This window comes from Xiphophorus hellerii, chromosome 21, assembly GCF_003331165.1.
Source record: "Xiphophorus hellerii strain 12219 chromosome 21, Xiphophorus_hellerii-4.1, whole genome shotgun sequence".
Classification (NCBI taxonomy): domain Eukaryota; kingdom Metazoa; phylum Chordata; class Actinopteri; order Cyprinodontiformes; family Poeciliidae; genus Xiphophorus; species Xiphophorus hellerii.
Window position 1 is genome coordinate 1,357,510 of NC_045692.1, and position 23,775 is coordinate 1,381,284.

The 23,775-nt window shown below is 42.2% G+C and overlaps 1 protein-coding gene and 1 long non-coding RNA gene across 3 annotated transcripts in view; one reads left to right on the top strand and one right to left on the bottom strand.

Annotated features, from left to right (window-relative positions):
* Nucleotides 1-23,105, top strand: part of reck (reversion-inducing-cysteine-rich protein with kazal motifs) — a 68,510-nt gene extending 45,405 nt beyond the window's left edge. Inside the window, exons 15-21 of one of the 2 annotated variants that reach the window (XM_032551196.1) lie at nt 1,436-1,546; nt 1,699-1,870; nt 9,571-9,760; nt 11,888-12,098; nt 12,179-12,252; nt 16,209-16,364; nt 20,319-23,105. In XM_032551196.1, coding sequence (XP_032407087.1) covers nt 1,436-1,546; nt 1,699-1,870; nt 9,571-9,760; nt 11,888-12,098; nt 12,179-12,252; nt 16,209-16,364; nt 20,319-20,531 — 1,127 coding nt within the window. In that variant the 3' untranslated portion in view covers nt 20,532-23,105. The remainder of the gene's footprint in view (nt 1-1,435; nt 1,547-1,698; nt 1,871-9,570; nt 9,761-11,887; nt 12,099-12,178; nt 12,253-16,208; nt 16,365-20,318) is intronic. The other variant, XM_032551197.1, reaches the window with a different exon arrangement.
* On the bottom strand, nt 8,228-9,564 carry LOC116711729 (uncharacterized). Its single transcript, XR_004337317.1, has 2 exons — nt 8,396-9,564; nt 8,228-8,327 (listed from the first exon to the last, which is right to left on the bottom strand). It is a non-coding gene; the product is annotated as an uncharacterized LOC116711729 (long non-coding RNA).
* Nucleotides 23,106-23,775: the final 670 nt, after the last annotated feature.

The window sequence follows — 23,775 nt, forward strand, 5'->3', positions numbered from 1 at the left end:
TGAATAAAAACTAGATTCTGGGTATCCAGCTCCAGTCCTCCAGGGCCGATGTCCCTCCAGGTGTAGATGTGTCTGCTCCAACACAGCTAATTCAAAAGGCCCAACTTCCTCCTCAGCAGGTCAAGGTTCTGCAGAGGATCTGCTAACAACAACATGCAGGACACAGACTAGAGGAATGGTTTTGTTTATGAGTACATGTACATCGGTTATGTACATAACGTTAGTTATGAGACGTTATGTACTCATAACAATTAGCATTTGGCATTTTCTCTTTGCTAAATGCTAGAATAATGGGAGATGGATGGATAACCCCCTGGTAGCAAGATAGTTCATGACAAAGCAGGAGAGACCTCCTCCCACCTGACCACCCCCAGCCCCCAAGGCACCAGACAGCTGCCTTATCTGGAACTCAGGAGGACCAGAGGACAGTCCACCAACCTGAACCAGCAGCAGCAGTCCGTGACCCACCCCCACTGCAGTTCTGGCAGCTGCAGTACCCCCATTCCAGACCCAGTGTAGGACAACACCAAATGTGAAAATATTATTTTATTAAAATGTTTTGTTTTCTGTTTTGTCAGAAGGTTGTTTTTCTTATTCTTTTCATTTTTACTTAGTTTAGTTAAATGTTACTACATTAGAGTTTCTTGACAAAAGTATTTTAACTGGAAGTTGAACAATTTTATGACTTAATTTGTACATTTTGGAGAGACGTCGTGTTTATGGTGTACATGTTTCCATCAAAGCTTTTTTATTTAGATAGGCTTCTAATTCTCCAATGCGTGATGGAAATTTTGTGATGGAATATCAGCTTGCTTTTAGCCAGCTGATATGTCTTCTTTTTTGTGAAGCACTTTGGTGACCATTATAGATGATGTGTAAAGGGCTACAGCAATAAATTGTTGATTGATTGAATTATTATGGCACTGTGTAAATTCCCACTCTTATCTATTTTTCTATAACACCATACATCACAAGTCAGGTATTCATAAACAATAATTGACTGAGAGCTATTTCACTATACCATGATAGTCAGATGGTGCCACAACTTGGTTATTGTGATTATAATGACTACCTTTGTTAATAATCGAATTTGCCACTTAATAGTTATCCAAAGCTATTACTGAACAACACCTAGGCTAGAACTTCAAGACTGATGCTGATTAGTGCCAATATATGGATCCTACTAGTGCAGTATTGAATTAAGTTTCATCATGCAGCCATAGCTGCTGAAAAACATTTATTCTGTGTAACTCTGTAGTATGACTTTGAGCCTCTTGTCATTTGGTAACATTACTGTAATGACTCTGTCTCCAGTACGGTACCCTGGTTTTATATGCAAAGTCAGAGGACCAAAATCTTTAAACTATCTTTTTGTGAAATAATGAAGCTTTCAATAAGTTGTTCCTTTGTCTTTTGTTGCTTACTCCACCTTCAGACCACGGGACGAGCTTTAGGACTGATTGCAACACGTGTTCCTGCTTTGCTGGAGAAACAATCTGCTCTACCAGGAAATGTCCCACAGAAAGTGTCCATTGGACTTCTACTGGTTGGCGTCTTTTATGATTTCACTTGGGTTGGGGAATATTCGACGAGGTTGTCAAATAGATAAACTGTCACTTGGCCATATTTCATTGGCTCACGTGTTTATGTGTCCTGATCTGTGAGTTTTAACTCTCTCTCTCCCTCTTTGTCTCTCAGATCTTCCCTGTAACTGCCCATATCGTTTCATCCCAGTGTGTGCCTCCAACGGGCGGACCTATCCCAGTGGATGTGTGGCTCGTTGTATGGGATTCAAAGACCACCAATATGTCTTTGGCCCCTGCCATTCCATTAAACCTTGCTCTGACATAACCTGCCAGAGGAACCAGAGGTGGGTTCAGTAAACGACCAGAACGGATGCTTAAACTCCTTAACACACAGGAAAGCACTTCTATTTTCAAACCTTTTCTGTCCCTCAGCCCTCCCTGGACAGACATCCTGGTTGTTATTTCAGGTGGCTTGATTTTGTCTAAGCAGACCAACTGACCCCATTTCATTCACAAATCTTCTGATGTCCCCGGTCTCCTCTCTTTAGCCTCCTCACCCTAAAAACAAATGCTCTACGGCTTTCAAAGCTTCCTTGCCTCTACAGATTTGTGGATCTCAGATACCACAGATGAAAAAGGCCAAAAAATTTGATTATGTTAGAATGAGACCACCCACTTATTTTTCCCTGGAGTCATTTGAGGGTTTATTTCATGTAAGCTGAAGTGCCATAAATTCTAGATAAAACCATGTATTGTATAAATAATCACAGGTCCTTTAACAGATTATTGTCACCACAACACAATATAACACCACCCATTCATGAACTTGGGTACATTTCTTCCACTTAACAAGGACAAATGGTGTGTGATTTTCCTGTCCCTGGTACCACTGCAGCTAATTTAATGGTGAGGCCTCAGTACTCTAGAGCCAGGTCCAGAGTTCTGGGTCTACCTGGATGCCTCTCTCTAGTGACAAGTGGCTTGAGAACCTCCAGCCAGTAGTGATAGCCAAATTGAAAAGTCATCAGAAATTCATTAAAAAAATTCAAGTTCTCATTGCCTTGAGGTTTTTGTATAACCGCGTCATTGCTGGCTTCCCAGCAATGGCTTCCCAGCAATGGGTGGGAAGCAATCCCAGCCCATTGCTTCACCCAAAGGTTCATTACTCGGTGGTTCATTAATTTCTCACTAGTGACATCCATCCATCCATCCATCTTCTTCCGCTTATCCGGGGCCGGGTCGCGGGGGTAACAGCTTCAGAAGGGAGGCCCAGACTTCCCTCTCCCCGGCCACTTCTTCCATCTCTTCTGGGGGAATCCCGAGGCGTTCCCAGGCCAGCCGAGAGACATAGCCCCTCCACCGTATCCTGGGTCTTCCCCGGGGCCTCCTCCCGGTGGGACGTACCCGGAACACCTCACCAGGGAGGCGTCCAGGAGGCATCCTGACCAGATGCCCGAGCTACCTCAACTGGCTCCTCTCGATGTGAAGGAGCAGCGGCTCTACTCTGAGTCCCTACCGGATGACTGAGCTTCTCACCCTATCTCTAAGGGAGAGCCCAGCCACCCTACGGAGAAGACCCATTTCGGCCGCTTGTATCCGCGATCTCGTTCTTTCGGTCATGACCCAAAGCTCATGACCATAGATGAGGGTGGGAACGTAGATCGACCGGTAAATCGAGAGCTTCGCTTTTTGGCTCAGCTCTCTCCTCACCACGACGGACCGGTACAGCGCCCGCTTGACGGCAGACACTGCGCCATTCCGCCTGTCGATCTCCCACTCCCTTCTTCCCCCATTCGTGAACAAGATCCTGAGATACTTGAACTCCTCCACTTGGGGCAGGACACCCCGCCTGACCCGTAGAAGGCACTCTACCCTTTTCTGGCTCAAGACCATGGCCTTGGATTTGGAGGCACTGATCCTCATCCCGGCCGCTTCACACTCGGCTGCTAACCGCTCCAGCGAGAATTTATAGAATAGAATAGAAGTACTTTATTCATCCCAGCAGGGAAATTACTTCGCAGTTACAGCATAGAGACAAGACACAATAACACTGAGTAGTAGTTGTAGATAAAATAAAAATTAAAAATAAGATATAAAATGCTATAAATTGTAAAAATATAAAATGCTGTTAATATAAAAAGCAACTTAAGAGCAGTCCTTGCAAGATTAAAAAAATGCAGATATGTATATGTAAATATATGTACAGCAAGTGTGCCACAGTGCAGTTGTGCAAAATTGGACTGATTAGTGCAGAACAATGATTTAGCTTTTATTGTACAGTGAGATGGCATGTGGCAGGAAGGATTTCCTGTATCTGTCCCTACGACAGCGGAGCTGGAGCAGTCTATGTGAGAAGGTGCTCTGCTGTCTGTCCACTATGTGGTGGAGAGGGTGCTGTTTATTGTCCATAATAGACAGAACCTTCTTCAGTGTCCTCCTCTCCACCACAGTTTCCAGGGACTCCAGCCTTAGTCCCAGTACAGAGCCAGCTTTCCTGATGATTTTGTCTAGTCTATTAGAGTCGCTGGCTCTGATGCTGCTTCCCCAACACACAGCAGCAAAGAAGATGGCACCGGCAACAACACTGTGATAAAAGGTCTCCAACATCTTGCTGCACACATTGAAGGATCTCAGCTTCCTTAAAAAATAGAGTCTGCTCATCCCCTTCTTGCACACAGCGTCAGTGTTAGATGCCCAGTCCAGTCTGTTGCCGATTACAACTCCCAGGTATTTGTAATCCTCCACCTCCTCCACCACTTCCCCTTTGATCTTCAGTGGCCGTGAAGGTGTCTTCTTCCTTCTGAAGTCAATCACCATCTCTCTGGTCTTACTAATGTTGAGCCTCAGGTGATTCTGCTCAGACCACTCCACAAATCTGTCCACCAGTGTCCTGTACTCTCCCTCCCCTCCATCCCCTATACACCCGACAACCGCTTAGTCATCAGAAAACTTCTGTAGGTGACATGACTCAGAGTTGTACTGGAAATCAGTGGTGTACAAGGTGAAGAGAAAGGGAGAAAGCACAGTTCCCTGTGGAGCTCCTACGTCACTGACCACCACACCAGACAGGACACTGCCCAGACGGAAAAACTGTGGCCTGCCTGTCAAGTAGTCAGTAACCCAGGAGATCACTGAGTCGTTGACACCCATCCTCCGCAGCTTCTCACCCAGTAGCAGAGGCTGGATGGTGTTGAAGGCACTGGAGAAATCAAAGAATGTGATTCTCACAGTGTCTCCTCCACCATCCAGGTGCGAAAGTGCTCGTTGCAGCAGGAAGATGACGGCATCGTCAACTCCTAAGTGGGGCTGGTAGGCAAATTGCAGGGGGTCTAAAAACATCCTCACCCGAGGCCTCAGCTGGGCCAGGACCAGTCTCTCCATGACCTTCATCACATGAGATGTGAGAGCAACTGGTCTGTAGTCCTCTGGATCGGATGGCCTTGACTTCTTGGGAACAGGAACCACATGTGATGTCTTCCACCGCAGCGGGACTCTCTCCAGCCTCAAGCTCAGGTTGTACATGTGTGCCAGTACGGTGCACAGCTGGCTGGAGCAGGTCTTCAGGATCCGTGGTGTAATGCCATCAGGTCCTGCAGCCTTCCCCTGGTGTAATTGCTCCAACTGTCTCTTAACCTGGCCTGTAGTCACCGTTAGCTGGGCGCGTAAACAATGCCGCTACTCCGTTCGGCGAGGTTCTCCGTAACAAAGAGTAGAAAAAGTAGCAGAAGAACGCGGAGAACAGCGACAAAACCACATCCAGCCATTGTGGAAATCTTTACTGATGGTCTATGGATTCTTTAAGCACGGATCCTTAATCGGTTACAGCAAATATACACAGATTAACACACACGACGGGAGCTGCGTCTGCAAGCAGCCAGCTGTGCCGGTGCCAAAAAAAACCTCAGATGATCAGATCACGACCTGATGAAGCCAAAAAGGACCACATCGTCTGCAAAAAGCAGACCCCAATGATGAACGGCATCATTGGACTTCGTGTTCCCTCACCCAGACCTGGGTCACCGGGGCCCCACTCTGGAGCCAGGCCTGGAGGGGGGGCACAATGGCGAGTGCCTGGTGGCCGGGCTTTTACCCATGGAGCCCGGCCGGGCTCAGCCCGAAGAGGAAACATGGGTCCCCCCTCCCATGGGCCCACCACCCGTGAGAGGGGCCAAAGGGATCGGGTGCATTGTGTGATGGGTGACCCCCGAGGGAGGGGACCCTGGCGGTCTGATCCAGATGCAGAAGCTGGCTCTTGGGACGTGGAATGTCACCTCTCTAGTGGGGAAGGAGCCGGAGCTAGTGTGTGAGGTCGAGAGGTTCCAGCTAGAAATAGTCAGTCTCACCTCGACGCATGGCTCTGGTTCTGGAACCAGTCTCCTTGAGAGGGGCTATACATACTTCCACTCTGGAGTTGCCCAAGGTGAGAGGCATCGGGCAGGAGTGGGCATACTTGTTGCTCCCCTTCTCAGCGCTTGTACGTTGGGGTTTACCCCGGTGAACGAGAGGGTAGCCTACCTCCGCCTACGGGTGGGGGGACGGGTCCTGACTGTTGTTTGTGCTTACGGGCCGAACGACAATTCAGATTACCCACCCTTCTTGGAGTCCTTAGAGGGAGTACTGGAGAGTGCTCCTACTGGGGACTCCCTTGTTCTGCTGGGGGACTTCAACGCTCACGTGGGCAATGACAGTGAGACATGGAGGGGCGTGGTTGGGAGGAACGGCCCCCCCGATCTGAACTCAAGTGGTGTTCTGTTGTTGGATGTCTGTGCTCGTCATGGACTGTCCATAACGAACACAATGTTCAAGCATAAGAGTGTCCATATGTGCACTTGGCACCAGGACACCCTAGGCCGCAGTTCAATGATCGACTTTGTCATCGTTTCATCGGATCTGCGGCCATACGTCTTGGACACTCGGGTGAAGAGAAGTGCGGAGCTGTCCACTGACCACTACCTGGTGGTGAGTTGGCTCCGGTGGTGTGGGAGGAAGCCGGTCAGACCTAGCAGGCCCAAACGTGTTGTGAGGGTCTGCTGGGAACGTCTGGCGGAATCCCCTGTGAGACGGGGCTTTAACTCCCATCTCCGGCAAAACTTCGAACACGTCCCAGGGGAGGTGGGGAACATGGAGTCTGAGTGGACCGTGTTCCGTGCCTCCATTGTTGAGGCGGCTGATCGGAGCTGTGGCCGCAAGGTTGTCGGTGCCTGTCGCGGCTGCAACCCTCAAACCCGTTGGTGGACACCTTCGGTGAGGGTTTCCGTCAGGCTGAAGAAGGAGTCCTATCGGGCCTTTTTGGCCTGTGGGACTCTGGAAGCAGCTGATGGGTACCAGCAGGCGAAGCAGCATGTGGCTCGGGTGGTTGCTGAGGCAAAAACTCGGGCGTGGGATGAGTTTGGAGAGGCCGAGGTCGCCGAGGTGGTTAAAAAGCCCCTCGGTGGCAAGGCCCCGGGGGTGGATGAGATCCGCGCGGAGTTCCTTAAGGCTCTGGATGTTGTAGGGTTGTGTTGGCTGACGCAACTCTGCAATATCGCATGGACATCGGGGGCTGTTCCCCTGGATTGGCAGACTGGGGTGGTGGTCCACTGTTCAAAAAGGGGGACCGGAGGTTGTTCTCCAATTATAGGGGGGTCACACTCTTAAGTCTCCCTGGCAAAGTCTATTCAGGGGTCCTGGAGAGGAGGGTCCGTCGGATAGTCGAACCTCGGATTCAGGAAGAGCAGTGTGGTTTTCGTCCTGGTCGTGGAACACTGGACCAGCTCTACACCCTTGGCAGGGTCCTGGAGGGTGCATGGGAGTTTGCAAAACCAGTCTACATGTGTTTTGTGGACTTGGAGAAGGCGTTCGACCGTGTCCCTTGGGGAGCCCTGTGGGGGGTTCTACGGGAGTATGGGGTACCGGGCCCTTTGATACGGGCTGTCAGGTCCCTGTATGACCAGTGTCAGAGTCTGGTCCGCATTGCCGGCAGTAAGTCGGGCTCGTTTCCGGTGAGAGTTGGACTCCGCCAGGGCTGCCCTTTGTCACCGATTCTGTACATCACTTTCATGGACAGAATTTCTAGACGCAGCCAAGGTGTTGAGGGGATCCGATTTGGTGACCTTAGGATCTCATCTCTGCTTTTTGCAGACGATGTGGTCCTTTTGGCTTCATCAGTTCGTGATCTGCACTAGTGACATCTGCTGTTGAAACTGTGGCAGCCTTGTCACTCAGGTAGACATACTTAAAAAAAATTGTAAATGCAATATTGTCACAAAGTTTTTGTCAAACTCATGTTTAGTAACAGGAGAGTCAATTAAATCCTATTTAACTCATCTTTTTTAGTTATTAAAATTTTTTGTAGTCAACCCTGTAGTGGAATAGTGGAAATTTCAAGAAGGTGAGAATTTTGGAGGGGAAGGGTTAATTATTTTTATTTAAGAATGTTGTGAGTGATCATCTCAAAGTATTCCCAGATGTCAAATTTTTTCTTCTTCCTGGCTCCATTTCAATCAAGTTTATTTGTGTAGCACATTTCAGCAACAATGCAGTTTCAGAGTGCTTTACATAATAAAAACACACAAATAAAAAGTAATAAAATACACCATGATCAACAATTGAGAAAACCGGTAACAAACATTACATTTTGATGAGTGCCATCATCAAAATTGTTAATATACATAATGACATGTTCGGATTTAATCTTCTGACCCACATGCAGAATCAACAAGTTCAATTAAGTATAGGTTTTATTTCTTTCAAACAACAAGCAACAATTTACAGGTTTCCTTGATGTATCAGGGAGCAGCAGTGTCATGCAATCCGTGGCGTCTGGAATGAGAGTTGGGTTATTGGTGGCCTGTAATGAGTTGATCAGATGCAGTGTAAAAAAGGCTTACTTTTGAATGGACTTGGTGAAGAGTGGAAGAAAGGTGCCCAGGGGTCCTGTGTGGAGATGAGGGGGAACGGTGGAGCAGGCAGGCAGGTAGGTACTTGCTGGAGAGTTTCACAGGAGGAGAAAACGGTTGAACTGATTCTTCTAGAGAGATCCAGTGACAAAAACCTAAAGGAAGCAAAAACAAGAACTATGAACTTCAGGTAGGTTCTCAAGAGACTGATCAAAAGCTAAAAATAACCGACAACAAGAGGTGGCCAGAGTGACTACCAGTAGACATTAATCATCCAGCGCTGAGTGAAGGCTCTGCTGCTCCTTTATCCCCAGCACTCTGATGAGGCTGATGAGCTCCACCTGTGAAGGCTGCCCAGTCTCTCCACCAAGATCCTCGCTGGAAGAGATGTGTTACTCGCACTCGCACACACGCACACAGGAACCCTGACACATAAACTATAAAACGTTCCTTATATTTTGGCCACTGCTGAAAACAAATACTCCTCTGATGCGCAATCAAATACAGTAACCCATGCCATGAAGCATGACATTTATGACTCATCACTCTTTTATTTTGAAAACCGACACACAAAATGAAGCAGTCACGTGACCCATGCAATGTGATTCATCATTTGTCAAGACAACACTCCCTTTTTACTACACGCCTCTAAGCCTGGCTTCAGATGAAGCTGCGCGTTCTATTGTTTATATGAATGTTTTTAGTATTCGTCTCTACAGTGATAGCAATAACAGAAGAGGCCTTGCATTTATTTTTTAAGTATACAAAGGGAAATGATGATAGTTTTGGATTCCTTCTTTGTTATCAGAAAGCAGTGCTGATTGCTATGAGTTGAATTTGACAAGAAAATGTTAATACAAAATATTCTCAGACACTGAAAGAGAATTTTTTCTTGTATCCAAAGGACCCTGTGGAGTGAAAATGGAAAGGACATTTTAAAGTTAGCAGAAAAAAATCAACTGATTTGGTTATTAATTAAGTTGATACAAAATAATTTTGTTAAAGATACAGTTTTAGGAAAAACATGCAATCTTATTTCAAAACTTGATTAAAAAATCAGAACATATCTATTATGAACTAAGATGTAAACCTTAGAACTAAACTTATGTTTTATTTGCTTTATCATGGCTGAAGATGAAAACATTGGATTTGTGTGTTTTGGTCAGGTGCATCCCGAGGCGGCGTGTTTGTCTGAGCGACTCTTCGGATTGTCCGCAGTACGAGTGTGTTAGTCGGCCAGCAGTCTGCGACAGAAACAGCATGGAGCCGGCTTGTGACATTGAGGGCCGGGTGCATCGCAGCCTGTGCCATCTGCAGCAATCCGGAAAGATGCTGGCCTACATGGGGCACTGCCAGGTAGGAGACACAGGACTGAGGAAGACTCCTGTAGGAATCCTACAGGAAACAGCTGGATCATTTACTTTAACAGGCCCTGTAATAGCACAAAGTCCTGATCATCTGTAGAAATGTTATTTTCTTTCACCTTCACACTAATGACCATAAGGGATATGTTAACTTCAGTTGTTATGAAAATGTTGTATATATCAGAAATTTAAAAAAAATAAATTTAACGTGACATCATAGCTATCTGATGCTTTCAAATTGGCCTCCGTCTCTTTAAACCCTTAACGCTCGCCCCCTAAATCACCAAAAACTGCTGAAAAGGTATATCCAAAATAAATCAGCTGCTGTTCTTGAACAATTTGGAGTACATGCAAAAGCTTGGTCTCTTTATGAAGATGACAAGCTAAATTGTCTATTTTTGCAGTCAAAAATACTTTTAACTGTAAGTAGTTTGTAGCTATTATGTTTGTAACACAAAAAAAATTTGAAAAATGTTGCTTCATCCAGATTTTTCATTTTTATTTCTTGTAAAAGCGCATTGAGTACCGCTATGGACTGGAAAATACAATAAATCTGTAGAATAAAGTATTCTGCTTGTGGATTTCAAGACTGATCAAAATAGCACAAAAAAGAAATGTCATTTTGGACATGTTTATTCATGAGGATGTACAGGTGTTGTCCAAGTGTGCCATTTGGAATCTCCAAATGTCACACTTGGACAACATCTGCTATATAAACTTCTAATGACTGTAGAGATACAGTGCTTCAACATTCAGTCATCAATGAGGGCTCTAATGAAAGATAATGACCAGCGGAATCCTCAGATAGACACATTATTATTGATAGTGGAAATTACTTATAATTATATAAATAGAATTGCATATCTGGCTGGGGGGCCTGGGAGAGGGGGCCCTCAATGTCTCTCCCCCCCCCCCCCCCCCCCCCCTTCTTCTTTGCCCCTGCCCCCCCTTTTTCTAATGATACGCTAGTCCCCCCGCCAATCCGCCCCCCACCTTCTCTCCTTCTTCTTTGAAATGCCCCCGCCCCCGTTCTTCCCACTCCACCATTCCCTCGGCCCCCCATTTTCGCTTTTCCATACGCTCTACTCACCTCACTCTGTCTATAGCAGCGGACGACTAAAAGTTTCTGGTATTCTCAAATCCAAAACTATGTCAGCTCTTACGGCCATAGTCATCCACTCCCATGAGTTGTGAAGTTCTGTTGGATTAATACATCCAGTTTTGACACGTTCTGACAACATGTCTCTCCTTTGGTGAGAAAAAGTCCTGTAAACACCGTTACACATGAGGGCGCACAGAGCCTGACTTTTACACAGCACAGGCGCACAGATTACTCATGATTACGCATGCAGCTGGTGGATTCATGTCAAAACAAACCCCAAAATGCCTTATATGCTTATGACAGGTCATGTGTTGGCTACACATCAGTGGCTTTAGATTTAGTCTCCGAGTTAATCAGTCAGAAATATTCCAGAAAGAATACAAGCATGTCAAAACGAGCTCAAGTTGCTCTCTGGATATTATTGGCTCGGAAAAAGCCATTTCTTAACATTATTAGTCGAATGCGGTGTCAATCAAAAACTGGGGAGGGCTCTAGGCTGCCCAATAAAAGCATCATAATGGACACCAGCAGAGTTGAAACGCTTAAATCTCAGCCCCGGAAAATACAATGGAAAAACAGCACCTGAGCGTTCCGGTGCGGGTTAAGGGGTTAAGAACCTCTTATCCTTTCCAACCCTCCCCCTTCAGTTAGCCATCACAACAATGCTTCTTTCTCCATGCCGAACATTGATCCTAGGTCAGCTCAGGGGACTGACAGCTCCATCAGTATTTACTAATTGCTGCTGCTAGTCTGGAGGAGCTTAGTAGGGAAAGAGTTTTCTGTGCAGCTCCAAGGGGGACCTTTTGGTAAGTTAGCGGAGCTTCGGGTAAATAAACTGTGCCTTGTATTACCAGGTGTTTAGACACCCTGAATGGTTGCCAGTGGAGATCCAAGAAATTTACCAGACATGCAACATTCTGAATATAATAAAAACCTTACTGATGTAACAAATTGCACAGCTGCTGCTATGATTGGTTTTTTAGAGCTTAGAAAATCTAACCCAAACTCTGTCCTCAGGAGGCCTGCAAGAAGAAAAAAGAAGTCTGTGGTCACAACAGTGAGACATACAACACGGTGTGTGAGGCCTTCTCTGACCGTGTGGCTGTTGACTACGAAGGCCCCTGTCGTGCCGTAGGGGCCCTGTCCGATTTGGCTCTAGATTCTGTGTGTAGTGAGGTGTCCTGTTCACCGATATCAAGCCCAGGCTGCCACCCCATAATCCCACCTGGTGAGCATAGCAACACCAAGCAGTAGCTAGAAAAGTCCACAAGGGTCAGTGTGGCCCCTGATGTTTGACTTGTTTTCCAGGAGCCTGTTGTCCTATATGTGCCAGCATGCTGCAGATCCTCTGGAGCCAGAAGCAGATTAGCACTTTCTCAAAGGTATGAGGGGCTTCCAGCTGAGCTGTAGGGTCCATCTGTTATCATATCAGCATAGATATTCAATCTGCTAACTCCACAAACTCAATCATCTGGATGCTCCTGACCTTATTTGCCTAAGTGAATCATAAGCAAATAAGATTAAACCTTAATTTAAGATTAAGGTACCTTAAATTACCTGTGACTGATATAAACAGCATATAATTTTTTTTTTCTTCAAGAAGAAAATCTACATTTTTGTGACTTTTTTTTAAAACCTATGGAATAGAGTATAAGTTGCCTTTATTATCTTTCTATGGGGAAACTCAGTTGTATCAACAGCAAAGTGTCAGGCAAGTCAAATCATGTATATTTACACACAAAAAACAACAAAAACATCAAATCTAAAAAATAACAAACTATAGAATACAAATTTGCTCCATGAGAAAATACTGTGCAGTTATTAAAATAGCACATTCCAATCAAAGAAATGTACAACTGAGAAGAATAATGTTTAAAAAAATGCACACTATGTGCCTGTGTATTACTGCATAATAAATAGGACAAAGTCTATTGTAAAATATCTAAAGGTTGAAATTGTACATTTTCCTTTCTGGTTAAATAAAGATTAAATAGTTTTTTCACAACAAGTATGTTTCTTTTATTAAAAATTTTTCTTTATTTTTATTCACTGAAAGAACAGTAAAGAACAAAACGAGTTTGCATTGTGTGCCTGCAAAGGTTGGAGGTTGTCATTTCTTAATGTATCCACTTGGGGGTGCCATAACTCCAAAATGTGTCAAACCCATTGGCACGGCCAATTGTCATTCTTGTTTGGCTTCAATATTTTGTGTCATGCCTGTGATAAAAATGAAAAACAGCTAAAAAATGTCATCAGTTTTATATGTTATTAGCCAAAGCATAATTTTTTTAGGAGTCAATGTAGCCTCGTCTCCAGACGAGTTTAGCAGGCTTGGCTTGTTTTCAGGCGGGCAGGGTAAACAAGGTGTTACTTTAATATACATACATAAACAAACCTGTATGTAACAAATAAAATAACCATGTTAATTAGTACAAAATAAACAATAAGGATGTAAACAGTGACATGTATAAAATGTTGAGTAATTATGTTCAAATTTGCATAAACATGCAAAAATCTAAGAATCTAATGTTTCTAATCGCTGAAGTTTGTTTCTTTAAATGCAAAATCAATCTACGTAGCAATAATAATGTTACTCAAGTAAACAACAATAGTACTGTACAGTGCAGTAAAACTACTAATATACTGTAAGTACCCTTTTTCCTCAAAAAGTTACTCAAGTGAATGTGGGCCTAAGCAAAATTTGGTTTTGGAGCCCTCTAGTTCTGCTAACAATGTGGACTGGCAGCAATCAGCAGCCCGATCTTTAGATCATTCACACACCTGCTATAAACTTATTGCATTTCTGGCAGTGCTGTTTACATTATATACATGTATAATATTATACATTTATTGGCCAGTTGATTTATCGACCAGTTGATTTCTGGGCTCCGATTTCCTTAATTTTGGGGGATTGTGATTGGTCGATACTTACATACTTACAGGTGTCCAGGAGGCATCCTAACCAGATGCCTGAGCAACCTCAACTGACTCCTCTCAACGTGAAGGAGCAGTGGCTCTACTCTGGATAGGGATAGGGTGAGAACCAAGGTTCTCACCCTATCCCTAAGGGAGAGCCCAGACACCCTAAGGAGAAAATCCATTTCGGCCCCTTGTATCCGCGATCTTGTTTTTTCAGTCATGACCCATAGCTCATGACCATACATGAGGGTAGGAACGTAGATCAACCGGTAACTCAAGAGCTTTGCTTTTTGACTCAGCTCTCTCTTCACCACGACAGACCGGTACAGCGCCCGCTTCACTGCAGATGCTGAACCAATCCACCTGTCGCTATCCCGTTCCCTTCTTCCCTCATTTGTGAACAAGATCCCGAGATACTTAAACTCCTCCACTCCTCCAGGGTTTAGGGTCTATTCAGGGGTGTATTCTATTGTGACCACCTTGTAATTGGAGCACACCCACCAGTCCCCCTTTTTGAACAGGGGGACACCACCCCAGTCTGCCAATCCAGGGGAACAGCCCCCGATGTCCATGCAATATTGCAGAGTCGCGTCAGCCAACACAACCCTCCAACATCGAGAGCCTTAAGGAACCCAGGACGAATCTCCCCAGAGATTGGAGAGCCCGACCCAGAGTCCACAGGCTCAGCTTCTTCAATGGAAGGCATGTTGGTGGGATTGAGGAGGTCTTCGAAGTACTCTGCCCACCTGCCCACAACGTCCCTAGTCGAGGTCAGCAGCACACCATCCCCACTATAAACAGTGTTGATGCTGCACTGCACCAGCACTCCTTCGATGCAGGATGGTGGACCAGAATCTCCTCGACGCCGTGCGGAAGTCTTTCTCCATGGCCTCTCCAAACTCCTCCCATGCCCAAGTTTTTGCCTCAGCAACAATAGAAATTATTACTAAAAGTGAAAAAAAAGGGCCACTGAGGGGAGCCCTTAGTGGCCCTGGGGCTCTAAGCGGCTGCTTAGTTTGCTTATGCCTTGGGTCGACCCTGCCTGTAGCACCCACTTTTGAACATAGATAAAATCAGTAGTCTGTACATGTTAACAATCTTAACGTGATATATTGGCATTAGCTAGACATCATTTAGCTAACATTACCTGCATTGAACAGCATTACTCAACTCACTCAGTTAGTTTGGGGGAAAAAACAGTGCAAAGTTTTTTGCGTTTTGCTGGTTTGCTGCCAAAATTCTAACACACACCTGTGAAACTCGCCGGGCCTGAGTCAATATTTGTTATTCTCTTCTTCCTGGAATGATTTCTCATTCCAGTGTTTTTGAGAGTTACAATTAGTTTATGATTAATAATACGTTCCAAACTTCATCACAATTTAATGTGGCATAAATCAGGCACAACAGTGTTGTGAAAAAATACCTATTACTTTGTTAAAGTAATGCTTTATTAATTTTTGACTAAATTAGAATTGAAAAACCTTTTGGATAATTGATTGTTAATCTATTCATCAGTCACAGCTGTAAAAATGCTGGGAAAATTCAATAGGAATGTGTCTTAAATGAGCATAAATTTTTATTTATTATTTTGCTGTTTTAAACAATCTACAGCTGAATGCACGATCAGGAAAAACAGTTTGGAATAAAGGAGTCCTAAAATATCTCTAGCTACTTCTAACTCAGCTAGAAGGGAAACTCTGGTAAAATGGACTAAACACACCAAATGAGTCTTCATCAGTGAGTGCCCTTATAAAAGATGTGTAGACCATTGGCCCTAATCAGTGATCAAATTTAAATTCAGTTTAAATTGTTGAATCACTGCTAGTCTCAGCTGCAGCATGCTGTAAGCCTGCTGCGCTTGGAACAGTTTGAAACATTAATGCCAGTACAATGAAATGCACAATAAACATAAAACTTAAGTTGTTTAAGCTATTTTATCTCAGCCCGGACGCCTCTTACTTGAAGAGAGTTCCAGCAAACAAGGTTCAGCTTAGCTGGTCGACTGGCTACGTCTGTGTAGAGAAGCAGACCTCAGCCTTAATACAGCGCCGTGCACATGCTGGCCACTTATCATTTCATTTACTCTCAAAACATGAAAAGCTATTTTTCTCATATCAGTTTCTCATATTAATAATTTCTTATAACGATTTCAGATTTTGTTTTGCTTGCTCTGATTGCAGACTAAAGAGTTTAAATCATGAAAGACTTATGAAAATATATTTTTTAAACATTCCTGGTCTTGTTTAGCTGAATGAGTAGTAAGTGTTTTTTTTTCTTCTTTTTTTTCTCTGAACAAGGCTTTTAGTGAATAAATATGGAGCAAGAACGCACTTTACAGACAGCTCTTCTGAGCTGACATTTTCAAAGAGAGGAAAGGGTTTGGTGGCAGTTTGAGTGTTTGATGGTGTGTTTTGTGCAGCTGAACAGGAACCAGCCGGTGGCCGTCTACGACGTCCTGCAGATCCTCCGGTTTCACATCTCCGTGCCGCAGTGTGACGTCTTTGGCTACCTGAGCATTGACAACAGGCTGGTGGTTCTTGTTGCCCCAGTGGACCACCAACCAACACTTCTGCAGGTGATACACAAATAAAGTTTTGTTCAAAATGATGACAGTGTGTTTAAAAAAAATAATTCCCATTTTCTCCTCCAAGGAGTACCCAGCACATCATACTCTAGGTCACATGACCCCATGTACGCTTTTATGAGGTTTTTTTGTGTGTGTGAGGGGTCTGGGGTGTGGGCGTGCGTGGGGGTGGGTGGGTGTGTGTGTGTGTGTGTGTGGTTTTGGAAACTGACCGTCTGATGGGACAACCACCCCACTTCCTGCTGAGACCCCTGGTGGATTAACAAGGTTTTTCATTCTGCTGAAAACTGGATTCCATCTGGACATGGCAGCATCACACAGTGAATCTTTTCTTTTTCCTTGGGATTACCCACCAGTCTTCCCATACCTACCAGTGGGATCTACCTTTTAACTGGTTCGGTCATGATCCAGCGTAATCACACCCTGCCTGTGCACAACATAGACAAGCGGCCGCATCTCATTCGCGGGTTTTCCTCAAGCAGGAAAAGATTGAACACTCTGTGTGGAAACAAAACATGAATGTCTTTGACAGTTGAGTGGAACCAGAGTTTTTTTGTTGCTTTGCCTAACGGTGCTTTTTCAGTGTCTAATTTGTTTTATTTACAATAACTCAAACACCTTGCCAACACAATCTGGTTTACTGTTAATTATTCTCCTCATCAAAAATATTCATGATCACTGATTCCTGCTGGAGGGATGAGAACTTATCTGTCTTCTTTGTCTCTTTACCTTTTCTCCATTTCTTTGCCATTCTTTCCTCGTCATGACTAAGTGGTTTTCATGGCTGTTAAAGTCAAGTTTGAAGATTTTCAAACCACAGCAAATTTTTACTAAATCACAAAATATACCTGTGATCCTAGGTTAAAGTTATATTCAGAATCGTCCCCAACAAGTCTACTTCCTTTGTCTTTTGAGTTCAATCTTTATCTGAATATGATTGAATTCTTTCTCATGTTCTCACAGCCAAATACCTCTCCTGCCTTTCTACTTGGAACAAAGAATTGTTCTACAGAAAGTGTTTGAATCCTAAGAGAAAAAAAAACTAATCTCTGTGTTTCGAGATTAGTGAAACAATAATAAATTTATGTCTAGTGGCATTTGCTGAGAAGCACTAATAGCATATTGCTGTTTTCAGCTGCAACTCTCTATTTTTATTCAGATTTTTGGTCTTTTGCTTTGTAAATATGTGCTCTGCAATTATTAGAAAAGACTGACTGCACCACTGCTAACATTTAAATTCTGCATAATCTGCTTTTCATAACAGTGGAAAACTAACAGGCCTCTATTAATGTGAGTTAAAGTTGATGATGCCAAGCTAAAAAAAGAAAAAGGCCGGCTGGGGTCTTTAAAAATCATTTATAGGCACAGCTAGTTGTTGTGCCTATAAACAATCCATTTATTTCAGTATCAATACATTTGACTTATGAAGAGAATGTCCAATGTAGGAAAAATACAATGAACAAATAGAAAGCTATGAATGTTTCTATAAGTGCCCTTAGCATTTTCTGAGTGACACACAAACATACATCTGAAGAATTATTTTGGGTATTAACAACAACAATGTGAGCTTAACAATAACAGTTACACACTCATCCAACACACTTATCCCAGTGAGATGAGCACCTACAGTATCTCCAGCTGTCAACGGGCGAGAGGCGGGGACACCCTGGACGGGTCACCAGTCCATCACAGTGTAGATATACAGTGAACCCTCGTTTTTCGCGGGGGTTGCGTTCCAAAAAGAACCCGTGATAGGCGAAATGAAGTAGTTACCTTTATTTTTTACAATTATTATACAGCATAATTAAATACTCTACATTGAAACCAAAGAACAAAAACTGTTTTCGGGCCTAAGAATTTTTTTAACAAATAGAACGTTTTCTTACAAATAACTACAGTAAAATAATCATTGTAATCATGCATTGTGTTCTGCGTCCTGATTGGCTAAACAGTCTCTGCACTTCTTCTCTACCTGTGTGCCAATAATGTTACAGTATTTAAATATACGTAATACAACTTGGCAAACTTTGGCAAATATTTTTCTCCAGAAGAAATAAGAGCGACAACAACTACCGATAACTATGTTCTTCTCTCGAAAAAACACACCTGCACCACAGGCTTCAGAAGAAAAAAGAAAAAAGAGAGAGGAGTCAGGCCGCAGCGTCACAGTCAGAAGAACAGTGAAATATGCGAGTCACAATTTCTCCTACTGTACTTTGTATTGATGATTGCAATGATTATTTTACTGTAGTTATTTGTAAGAAAACGTTCTATTTGTTCTATAATCTGTGGTAGAAAGGCATCCTATGTCTTTGTTCAAAGTCAAATAAATTCTTGCAGTTGTAAAATATACATAACAGTGGGATACAACACTGTATTAGTGGATATTAATGTTCAATTTCATAATAGAAATTGTTTGTTTGGTCTTGTTCCATCCAGCTGAGCAACATCTGTTTCTAGGAGCAGTTGTGCTGTTTGTCCCTGTTGGCTGGACCAATCAGGATCCAGTGTTAGCTGCTAGCTCGATGTTAGCTCTCCTAAAAATGGAGTAAAACTTTCAAATTTCTGTCAGACTTTCAATTATGCAACGGCATCAAAGATTAAATGTTTTTGTGCTTTCCAGGAATCTTAGTTTTATTTTTTTGTTGTTTTTTTCTCTGAATCATGTCATAATTGTTTATGTTGAGTTAAGCATGAAATTATTAACACCCCCAGCAGATCCAGGTTTTGAAAGTTTTCCTTTCAGTTTAGAAGAAAACTAATCCATGTGTAAATCTGTGCCTCATACCAGGCCTGTGTTCTGAGAAAAGACCCAGAATATCTGAAGCCTGATACATTTATCACCTTCACAATGTCAGCAAAAATGGTGTCCAGTACTATGAATGCTGGGAGGATGCAGTTTGAGCAGTAGGATTTCACAAACACAAAGGCTCAGGAGAAACCTAGGAAGAAATGTAAGCATTTAAAGTTGATGCCCATGAACAGTCTCTACAGTTAGACAATCCTCTGCAGCTCGGCTTTTAGTTTTGCCTGTTGCCAAGCAACAGCCTCATTTGCTAGTTTTAATTATTTGATAAACATTCCTAGACGGACGTCCTTTGTACATTTCAAATTTTGTTTGAATGCTGTTCATTTTACAGGAAAACTTTGGACAAAATGCTCCAGATGATTAAAGCTTTTAGTCATTCAGAAGCACAACTCATTGGCAGAGCACAGGAAATGGTTTCACCTGCTCTGAGTGACTTCTCTTAGCCCCATCCTGATGTATATGGATGGTGTATAATGACAGCTTGATTCTAATGCCAAGGACTGTCTGCGGACTCAGTGTGGGTTGTTTCTGAGAGAAGGAAGCTGACTGCTTCGAACCTGGCATCTAATGGAGTCGTTATAAAAACAAGCATAAACACTCAAAAGTAATTCCAAATCTTTCTGTAATATAAAACAGAAACTTGCAGCTTATAAAAATTGAAGAAAATATTAATTATCCAAAAACAATCTCTAAATATAGTAAGCGAGTGTGCAGAAGACAGGGCATTATTCCATTAAATTGAAATTCATAAATACTTTATTAAATAAATAAATAAATTCATTTACAAACCTGCTGGGAGAAAGAATGAAATGTTTGCAGGGAAATAAATATTTTTAGAGGATGTTTTTACGGCTCCTCTCCACCATCCTGCTCAACCCATAAAGCTTTCTTATTTTTGTGGCAGCATTTAAAAAGCATTTTTGCAAAAATAAAATAATAATAATAAACAACCTTACTTTTTCTGAAAAGTTTATTTTTATTATTGTGAAAAGATTTTTTACACAAACCTACTTTGAACCATTATTTACTTACTCCCTGTGCTTTTAAAGACAAGTGAAATTAAAAATACATTAATAGTTAAAGAATCGTGCAGTGTTGACTCCCACAGAAAGCAACAAAACTCTTGTGTTTTTCAGGTTGAGGCCTGCAGTAAGGAGGCCGAGAAGATCGATTCTCTCATCAACTACGCTAGCCCCACTCTGGTGTCCCACGTTCCATTGTCTGCCTTCCTCAGCTCTGAGATCAGGACTTCGTCCATCCACTCTGGGGGCTCTCTGCTGGCACCTGTACCCATGCTCCTCTGCTTCTGCCTGGTTCTCATTATCATGGCGGCTCCTAGACTCCTGTAGCTTTAAGTGTTGATTCTTCCTCCTGTTTTTTTCCCCAAAGTGCCCTGTTTCTGAGACTGTTTGGGTTGCCATGGAAAAGGACAAGGAGACCATTCTGACAATCATTCCTATTGACTGCTGCGTCTTAAACAATCAAGCTGGGGAAAAAATTCTTATTATAGACCATCTATAAAGTATTATTAATTGATGAGTTACTCACTGGGTTTCCCCCTCAGTGGAGGGTCTGTGCGTGCGAGGGTGTGTGCGGGCGTGTGTGTCCGTGTGCTTGACCTCTAAGAAATACCTAGCTTTATATCAACAGTGTTATGTCAGGAACAGACTCTTTGAAAGGTGTTAAGGTTGATGGCACACTCTTTGCGTGCATGTGTGTGCGAGTGTGTCTGGTCGCGGATCCATAGAGGAAAAGTGACCTCATCATGTGTGTGATGAAGCCTCAATGTTGACCACATGTACAGCGCCCATGCATGTTACGTCTGTGTGGACCTAGTGTTTGAACCTCAGCAGTGTTATGGACCGGTTCAGGTCCAGCAAACGGATCCAGCCTTTAAAATCAGACCCCATTTCTGATCAAACAAAAGTGCCCTAAAATTATGGAATGCTTAAAGTGCCACAAAATATAGGGAGCATATACACACAAATACAAAATATGCAAGTAGCAATAAATAGTATCAATAGATGTAGATACAGAAAGATGTGTTAAAAAAAACTTTATTTAATGTCAACTATTAGTTTTGTTAAGAAACATGTTATAATTTTATTTTAATGTACTTTGAATATTCTTTACATATATTTTTTAATTGTTTTTATTTTAGCTTCCAATTTTACATTTTAGGTTTTCACAATCTCTCCTGATCTACCTCCTTTTAGTTTACTGTCTTATCTTTCTTTTCTGATCTCAAATAAACCTTTCTGTTCAGATCAACAAAAGTGCTGCAGAAAAATGGAAAGAACAGTAGAAAACAAATGAGAAAAACAAAGACCAATGACATTTAAAAAAAGACGTATGAGCTCAAGATGTAGAAAAATAAAAAGACAAAAATTTAACTAAACATTTTTTTAGCTCATTTGAAAAATGAGCTAAAATTAAAATTATTTGAAACAGCAAAAGAGATTTATTCATTCCTGTGAAAATGGTAAGAAAAACTGTACTGACAGACAAAAGAAATGTCATTGCTTTGTCATTTTTCCAGAGGATTTCTTGGCACTCAGAATGATTTTGTAAATGATTTAATTTTCAAGGAGCCGAAGCATTAAGCGTGGCATGATGAGTGGAGTTATGTATTGCAGGCCTTTGCTGAAGTGTCTGCTTGTAAAACATCAGAGCTCAACAGACACAGGAAGCCTGGTAGTTGTAATAAACAGCATCACTCTGCTTGTATGAAGCATGTCAGCCATATTGCTTGGGGAATTTATTGGTTAGCTTGTAAGTAATACTTTGTGTTGCTCTTCTAGAGCTCTCCTCGTATTAAGTCATTGAAATACCTGTTCCCGGGGCTAATAAATTCGCATTCAAGTTGCACCATTCTTCATCGCTGTGTATCTATGCTTGTTTTATACAGTAGTAAAAAATATAAATATTTTCACAGTCTTCAATTTTCTCTTATGTCTTCCTCTTGCTCTTATAGGTATTTTCTTCTTTAATTGTTTTTACTTTTATTTACACATTAATTTATTTACAGAGTGTATTTCCTCATATTTTATCTTTTTTTGTGGCACTGCTGTTGTTCCATACTAATCTAAACTGATGAAGAATGCAGGCCCGAATCTGCTGCAGACTTTACAACATTTTTCAGGTCACCTGATAAAGAGAGAGTTGGTGATTATTCCATGGTGACTTTGAGCTTTTAGCGAACGCCTCATCTGATGTGGGGCTCATAAAGTTTAAAAACAAAACTGCAGTCTGAATGTGTGAAGCTACATCAGTGAATTCTGATTGTAACTAAGGAATGTTTTATAGTTGATGAGCACCATCTCAAACAAAAGCCTCTCCTTGTGTTCTATCACCAGGTGAATGGTCCATGACCATATAAAGGCTGGAATTCCTGTCCCTTTGTTGGTGCTATATCTCTGAAGAGAACGGACTGTCTCTTTAGACATTAAGAATGAGAAGCCATTAAAATAACAAAAGGACAATCAGCTAGTTCTACCTGGAGCACATGTGGGCTAGAGAAGTTTTGTTTTTCACAGGTTGCCTTGCATGTAGTCTTACATGAAGTATTATTGAAGATGCAATAAATCTGTATTTGTTTAGAAATGTCTGTATTTGCAATAGACTTGATAATGATTTGTAATGATGCCTCATGTTTGTAAAACCAGCTGGTATTATTATTATTATTATTATTATTATTATTATTATTATTAATATCGCATGATGAAAGTATCTTAATTCCAGGTGTGTACTCCAGTGTACGTTGTCTTGTTCCCGTGTTTGTCCGCCTGCTCAGCATAATGTGTTCCTATCTCTATCAGTATTATTGTGTTGGGCAGCTCTGTAGCAGGGAACCCCGGCCATGCTTCCTCCATCTGTTATTGTTTTCATTTTTATTATTACTATATAAAGTTCTAAAATCTGAATCTTGACTCTGTTCTTTGGATGATTTTGGATTCAATGATAGTTAGCATAGTTATTTGATTGTGCTATAATAAACATAATGCTACCTCTTTAAGTCTTTACATGCATTATATTTATTGCTTCATCCATACTTGTATATAGTTATATATAAACGTTATTTTCATATTAACTACGCTTTAGAATATATTGTTTTGTATAAATATCCTCATTCCTCCACCTCTTCCATTACCTCTGTCTAGCTCTAGTTTTAGCCAAGTTTCTTGAATATAAGTAACCTGAGGTATTATAGTAATTTTGAAATGGAATAATTAAAACCTTGCCCAATCGAGATGACACTTCTAACATTCCTCTGAAATATTCTTATGTCCAGGCAGAACTTCTGAGTATGTGTTACTCAGAAGTTCTGCTTTCAATAGCTTTCAAAAGGTAGCTGTTGAAAGCTACCTTTCAACAGCTTCCTATCCAGCTCTTTAACACCAACATGCTTTTATGCAGCCCTCACTGTAATTTTGATCTGTTTGCTTTTCTTTACTGTCTGAGCCGACAATGAATCACTTCTACCATAAATAGCACAAAATCTTTTTTTACTATCAATGAGATATTAACAATTTTAGAGCATCCATCACAAGCTTTTGGTCTCACATTTTATATTCCTGTTAGATTCAGCGTTCC